The sequence below is a fragment of the Arachis ipaensis genome, chromosome B7 (assembly GCF_059453495.1).
Source record: "Arachis ipaensis isolate K30076 ecotype BB chromosome B7, ASM5945349v1, whole genome shotgun sequence".
NCBI lineage: Eukaryota > Viridiplantae > Streptophyta > Magnoliopsida > Fabales > Fabaceae > Arachis > Arachis ipaensis.
Genome location: NC_142442.1, coordinates 64,132,004 through 64,139,501, shown reverse-complemented (window position 1 = coordinate 64,139,501; position 7,498 = coordinate 64,132,004). Strand labels below are relative to the sequence as shown.

General features: G+C 36.2%; 2 protein-coding genes across 2 annotated transcripts; both read left to right on the top strand.

Moving 5' to 3' along the window:
- The first annotated feature begins 429 nt into the window (after nt 1–429).
- Nucleotides 430–3,854, top strand: LOC148552822 (uncharacterized). Its single transcript, XM_088494729.1, has 2 exons — nt 430–2,817; nt 3,165–3,854. The coding sequence occupies exons 1-2, from the start codon at nt 430–432 to the stop codon at nt 3,852–3,854; spliced, it is 3,078 nt and encodes a 1,025-aa protein (XP_088350855.1).
- Nucleotides 3,855–5,139: 1,285 nt separating this feature from the next.
- LOC148552821 (uncharacterized) lies at nt 5,140–7,127 on the top strand. Its single transcript, XM_088494728.1, has 4 exons — nt 5,140–5,220; nt 5,339–5,431; nt 5,751–6,119; nt 7,086–7,127. Exons 1-4 carry the CDS (start codon nt 5,140–5,142, stop codon nt 7,125–7,127), a joined length of 585 nt encoding a protein of 194 aa, XP_088350854.1.
- Nucleotides 7,128–7,498: the final 371 nt, after the last annotated feature.

Here is a 7,498-nt window from a genome sequence, read left to right as displayed (position 1 = left end):
CTGTGGTAATATAATAATCTGCTACTGCCGAGTAGCTGTTTGCTGATGCTGCTACCTCTCTATTAATCTGCTGCTCCTGTGCTACCACTTTGTTGCTGTTGTGGAACGGATTAAGACAGTAATTAAGGTTAGTTTATGCAAATTTAAATACATCTATTAATTTGTTATTGATGTCATGCGTGCAACTTGGTGCCTTCCTGAGGCACTCATCACTTTAGGCACTTCTTTAAGCATTGCTAAAATTCAATTTTCTCTGTTATTTTATGTCTAATGCCTTCAAAGTATTTTCGAGGCTTGCACAATATTGTCTCTTAGTTAAGTAGGAAGCTAGATTTGTAGTTAGTGAGACGAACAGTAAGGACATCAATTTAGAAACTTAGCTATCTATGTGAAATATATAGGTTTTCGATGGATATGTCGAAAGACTGGATGGATACACCACGTCATGAGAAAGAATATCAAGTTGGTGTAGAAAGATTTTTACACTTTGCTTTCTCATCAAAGGGAGTTCCTCAAGGGGAAGAAATTCAATGCCCTTGTGCAAAGTGTTGTAATATATTTTGGTTAAAGAGAGATGACGTATATGATCATCTAATATGCCACGGTTTTGTAAAAGGTTATAAGCGGTGGTTTAATCATGGGGAATCACTTTTTGCTATGGATATTGACAGTGACATAGGCGGTGAATATAACTGCAATGATAACATTGATGAGTTGTTACGTGATAGATTTCGAGATAATACACAAGTTGACAGACAAAACATGGGGCCTAATGAATGTGCAAAGGAATTTTATAAATTGGTAGACGAGGCAAGCCAAGAACTATACCCCGGGTGTAAAGAATTCACAAGATTATCGTTTACCATTCGTCTTTACTTGTTAAAATGCTTGCATGGTTGGAGTAATGCGTCATTTACTTCTCTCTTGGAATTATTGAAAGAAGCAATGCCATATTTGAATATTCCTATTTCTTTTGATAAAACCAAGAATATGGTGAAGAACTTGGGTCTTGACTACCAAAAGATCGATGCATGTCGCAATGACTGCATGTTGTATCGGAATGGGTATGAGAATGACTCATCTTGTCATGTCTGTGGAACATCCCATTATATTGAGCATCATGAAGAAGAGGATGATGTTACCTCATCTAGAAAGCCTCGCAAAGTTGCTGCGAAAACTCTAAGGCATTTTCCTTTGATTCCCAGACTTCAACGGCTTTTTATGTGCACAAGAACTGTCGAAGCTATGTCTTGGCATCACAATGAGCGCGTTAAAGACGGGTCCTTAAGGCATCCTGCCGATGGTGAATCTTGGAAAGCATTTGACAATCGACATGAAGATTTTGCAAAGGAGCCTCGTAATGTGAGACTTGGGTTAGCAAGCGACGGATTCAATCCATTCCGAACTTTGAGCAGTACACACAGTACATGGCCTGTTGTTCTGATGGTGTATAATCAACCCCCTTGGATGAGCATGAAGCCTGATTATTTTATGCTATCTTTACTCATTCCTGGACCACAATCACCGGGAAATGACATTGATGTCTATCTTCAACCGTTGATTGAAGAATTAAAAGAATTATGGGAGTCAGGTGTCGAAACATATGATTCGAAAGAAAACAAAACATTCAACATGAGAGCATGCCTTTTGTGGACAATTAATGACTTCCCTGCGTATGCTATGTTATCTGGGTGGAGTACAAAGGGAAAATTGGCTTGTCCATGCTGTAATGACGAGACTTCTTCTATCTATCTGAAACATAGTCACAAGACTGTTTATATGGATCACCGAAGGTTTTTATCCATGAATCATCCATGGAGGCATAACAAAAGATCTTTCAATGGAAAAATTGAACTCAGGTCTCCACCGCAGTTGTTAGAAGGTTCAGCTGTATTTGATATATTGCGAGAGGTGGATAATTCTTTTGGGAAGAAGCAAAAGAGATCAAAGAATGGCATATCAAATTGGAAAAAACGGTCAATCTTTTTTGAGTTACCATATTGGAAGTCCAACATGTTTAGACACAACCTTGATGTCATGCACATAGAGAAGAATATAGTTGATAGCATAATTGGAACTCTTTTAGATATTCCCGAAAAGACGAAAGATCATGCAGCTGCTCGTTTTGACCTTAAAGATATGGGTATCAGGAAGAACCTTCAACCAAGAGATACGAAGGATGGAAAAAAAACTAAGTTAGCAAAGGCATGCTTTTCAATGACTCCAGCAGAGAAAACAATCTTTTGTCGTGTGTTGAAAGTGGCAAAATTACCAGACGGTAGCGCTTCCAATATTGCTCGATGTGTGCATGAAACAGAAAAGAAGATTTCTGGTTACAAGACCCATGATGCTCATTTCATGTTGCATTACTTGTTGCAAGTACCAATCAAGATCATACTTCTTGACCATGTTGCCATCGCTCTAGTTCGATTATGTTCATTTTTTCGCCGAATATGTCAGAAAGTAATTAGCTTGGATGAGGTAGTTAACTTAGAAGCAGAGATTGCTGAGACATTGTGCCAATTGGAGAGGATTTTCCCTCCTAGCTTTTTTGACATAATGGTGCACTTGCCTATTCATTTAGCAAATGAGGTGAGGTTAGGTGGTCCAGTTCAATATCGTTGGATGTACCCTGTTGAACGGTATATGTGCACACTAAAATCGTATGTTCGTAATAGAAGTCGTCCAGAAGGATCTATTGCCGAAGGATATTTGGCGAATGAGTGTATCAATTTTTGCTCAAGATATTTGCATGAAGATGTTCATACAAGATTTAATAGAATCCCTCGGAACAACGATGAGTGTGTTTCAGATGAGGTGCGAACTCCTAGTTTGTTTCCAAGCAAAGGATGTCCTCTTGGTAGAAGAATGGGAGATTTGTTTATTTTAGATGAAAAATCAGAAATACAAGGTCATGCATACATTCTAAACAATTGTGATAAGATCGAAGTCTACATGAGGTATTTTCTTCGATTCATTATCATTTGTTAGATCTCAATCATCATATTTAACCTTACTAAAAACTAAGACTATGAATATTTAATCTCTTCAGAGAGCATGAGGAGGCAGTTAATGATAACAATCCACGAAGAACAAAGTGGGAGAAAGCCAAGGACCGCAGTCAATAATTTTCAGAATGGTTTAAAATTCGTGCCATGAAAAAGGATGTGCCTGGTTGGGCAAAAAGGTTGGCTAGGGGTCCAAATCAAGTTGCAAAAAGATTTTCAGGTTATATTATCAATGGGTATAGGTTCCATACAAGGCACCGTGAAGTGAGACGTAAAACTCAAAATAGTGGTGTCACATTAGAGGCATTGACTCTTAGTTTTGCTAGTGTGAAAGATAAGAACCCAATTGAAGCAAAAGTAGCCTACTATGGTAGAATAGTTGATATGTTTGAGTTAGATTATTATGGCCACTTTAAGGTAGCCTTGTTTAAGTGTGAGTGGTATACAGTTGTAAAAGACAACTTTGGTCTTTCATATGTGTATTTCAATAGAAAATGCTACCAAAAAGAACCATTTGTGCTGGCATCTCAAGTAAACCAATGCTTTTATGTGCAAGACCCATATGTTAGGGACAAGCACTATGTTATGAAAACAATTCCAAGAGATTTATTTAGGGTAAGTGATGACGTTGAGTCTGATTCCCCCATAATATATGCAAGGGAGCCATGCGAACCTGAAGTGATTCCAAGTCTTCCAAATGATAATGGCGAAATTGATCTAGTGAGGAATGATCTACGAGCAACTATTATAGATATGGATCAAAACATGTTTGCTAAACAATATTGTGAGAAAGACGAGGAAAGCGAATATGAGTACATGGAGGACTTTGACTCTGAAACATCTTGACAAGTGTTTTTGGTAGAATCCTAAACAACCCACTTTCCTTAGTTGTTTTGCTTAGTTAATTACTTGCTTCAGTTGATTATGCTTATTTAATTATTATTTAGTTAGCATTTTATTCATTGTTATTATTTTGTGTATGCAGAATGGAGAAAGGGGAGATCACTAAGAGAAAACGGATACTTACCTTAGGCCAAAAAATGAAAGGAAAAAGCCCAAAAAAAAACAATTCCTTTGAGGTTACACAAGTGAAGTCAAGTGCTGAATTGCTCAAACAATACAATATTAAGAGAGAAAGGATCATGGCTGAAAATGAGAAGGTTAGCTTGCAAGCTCAAGCTCCAAAGGATCCAACAAGCAAACAACCCATCACAATAGTGGAGGATGCATTTGAAGAGCAAGTTAGGACTTCGAAGAAAACAAGGAAGGCTCAACCAACGGCACTTTTTTAAGAATGCACGCATAATGGAAATGGGACAATGTTTGAAGTTGAAAAGAACTCTAAAACTAGAAATCAAAGGACTGCTGAACCTGATGCAATGGATCAAAATGATATAAATTCTGATGATGACGGAGAAGATACAAGCGAGATGAGTGCAACTTCAAATAAAAAAGGAATGAGTCTTGACATGTATTTTAAGGTACATGGGATAAATTTGGAAGATGAAGAAGATGAGGAAGATGAAGAAAATGAGCTTGATGATAATGCAAATGATGTGGGTAGTGGAGGACAAACTAGTAATGAAGGTACTTTTCTTGTTTACTTTATTGTCTAATTAGAGCTTATATTACTTCTCAATTGAATTATGTTATTTTATTCGGACTTAGGCACAATAAAGAAGAAAACCCGTGAAAAAACTACGTGCAAAAAGCTTCATGCCACAGATTTTAATGATCGACGGGAGGTGGAATTTTTTCAAGGGCAGCCTATAGGTCCAACCAACGAGGTTGTATCTGACCTCAACCAACTATTGGGCACAACAGTTAGAAATCCTCGTTTTGTGACTTTGTTATATACTAGTTGGCATGGTGTGCCTAGTAAACTCAAAGAGAAAATGTGGGAGTATGCCAATGTATGTAAATATGGCATTATAGATAATTTTTTGTTAATTTATTTATCACATTGTTTGTGCTAACTGTTGATATTCTAATGTGTTGTATTGCATAGCAAAAGTTCATTCTTCCCATAAGTTCAAAGCCGTGGGTAATGCGGGGATTTTGTGGTGCATGGAAAAAATATAAGAGAGAAATAAAAAAAGAGCATTTCGTGAAGTACAACACAAAGAAAGAAATGATAAAGAACCGGCCATTAGAGATTCCCGAGGTTCAATTTCGCAAACTAATTCGGTATTGGAGTCTTCCGGCCATCAAGGTAATATTGCCTTTTATTTTTTTTCTATACCATCAAGCATACTATCATTGATTCTTCATGTTCCTAAACTTAGGTATTTTGGAAGAAATTTGATTCTTCATTGATTCTTTATATTTAGGCTATCTCTGCTAAGAATACTGAAAATAGGTTAAAACAAACATGTCCTCACCGAATGGGATCCACAAATTTTGGAATAGTGCGTAAGCAGCTGGTAATATAACTTATTCTTTGTGATTTCTCTTTTATATGTATTCATGGTGTAGTTGCCTAGTTAGTAGGCTTCATGTAAACTTTTCTCTATGTATTCTAGTGTGACTCTAAAGAGAACAGTGAAGAACCATCAAGGGCTGAAGTTTTCATAGCAACTCGCACAAGTAAAAAAGGAAAAGAAATTGATGCTAAAACACAAGCCAAAATTGTGAGTTGTTTGTATTTGTATTTTGGATATGTACATTATGAATTCTGATGTGATTTCTATCTAAATTGAGTTAATGCGACTTTGAACTTTATTGGTTGTTGCTTTTTGATAGACTGAACTTCAGAACCGCTTAGAAGCAGGAGAAAATGAAGAGGATGCATTTGTAAGAGTGTTAGGAAAGGACCAACCAGGTCGACTTCGTTGTTATGGGGCTTCGATTACAAGAAGCTCTCTTAAAAAAGATGAGGAGATTCGCCACATAAAAGTTGAATATAACACTAAGGTCTCATCATTAGAGAAGAAGATGGATGGTGTATGTGGTTTATTAAAGGTATTGGTGCACCAACTCAACCCTGGAATGAGCAATGAAGAGGTAACAGCCTTAGTTCAAGCTGCCCAAGATTCTCCTGTGGATACCTCAAGTAGCAAAGCAAAAAATACTCCTCGCTCCTCCGAAGCAACTCACATTCCACATAAAGATGTAGGTAAAATTGTGGCATGATTCACATTCTTTATTTTGTTAAAAAAGAGATAAAATTGAAAGAGAAATAGTCAAATAGTAGGCTTCAATTTCAAAAAAGGTGAGTGCTATTTCACTTTGATAAAGTCTATTCAAGTCTTGTATTTACTAGCTGGAGGAGTTTTATCTATAGAAGTCCTACTTAGCTTGACCAGGTTAGTTGATCTCTAGTTGACTAAGGATAGAACTGATTTAGGATTGTAAGTGAAAAAAGAAAAATATCCTGCTAGTAAATAGAGATTCAGTGACTGAAACTGCTGGATTAGAAATAAAAAAGCTTGCAATATGGTCTGAAACTCTGAATAAATAGTGGCAATGTGAAAATGGAGATCAGCCTGAACCTGGAGGAGATAAGTTAAAGTGCAGTGGACTGTGGATATGAACTCTGTTATTTTGACTCCTTAAAAGACTTTATTACCAGCAATGTCTGGTCTTTTAGAATGTAATATTTTTGTGTATGTCTGTATTTTTCTACTATGATTGTTTATGTCTGTAATACATTTGATGACTTCTTCCATTTAGATATTAGTCTACATGTTAAAGCTTCTGCCTGCTGTTTAGTTGCTTTGATGATGTCCACATAATTATAGTTCCAAGCTTGTCATGCTCAAAAAGCAGATGAAAATAACGGTAGATCTACTGAAAATATTATGCATTTTTTTTTGAATATGTTATATCAATGCATTGAAGATTGAAGATGCTTGTTTAGCATATGCCTACATTCTCTTTGCTTCTCTTAAACTCGCATTCTTTTGAGTGCACCATTCTGATTATTCAAAATGGTATTACTTGTAAATATAGGAGGCAAGAGCCTATGAATATACTTCCATGAAGAACCTGAATGAGTCCGAGAATGGATTTTGGGGTGCTCTGGCCAGGAAAGCCAAATCAATTTGTAGTTGTTCATTTGTGTTTTTTATTTTGTAGGGCACAGGTCAAAACAATTTACCTTGCAATGATGATACATGAAGTACAAGAAGACTTTGATTAGGAATTCTAATTCATGTATTAGGAATTTCACACTTTTGGTATTTTGAAGACGACTTTGATTAGGAATTCTAATTCATGTATTAGGAATTCATGAGTAGTTATGATTTTCACTTTTGGTATTTTGTTAGTGTATGTTGTTATGTGATCACACACTTATTTTGGTGACAATTTTATGAAAGTTGGATTACTTGATAATTGGTTATTGACTAAATTATAAAATTATCTATGAATTCATATTAGGTTTTATATATTTATGAAGATTAAAAAGGGAATTAGGTTACTGACCATCTTTTTTGCCACGCTTTAAAAACGTGGCCATATATGGCCATATCTCTGTTTATTGCCACGCT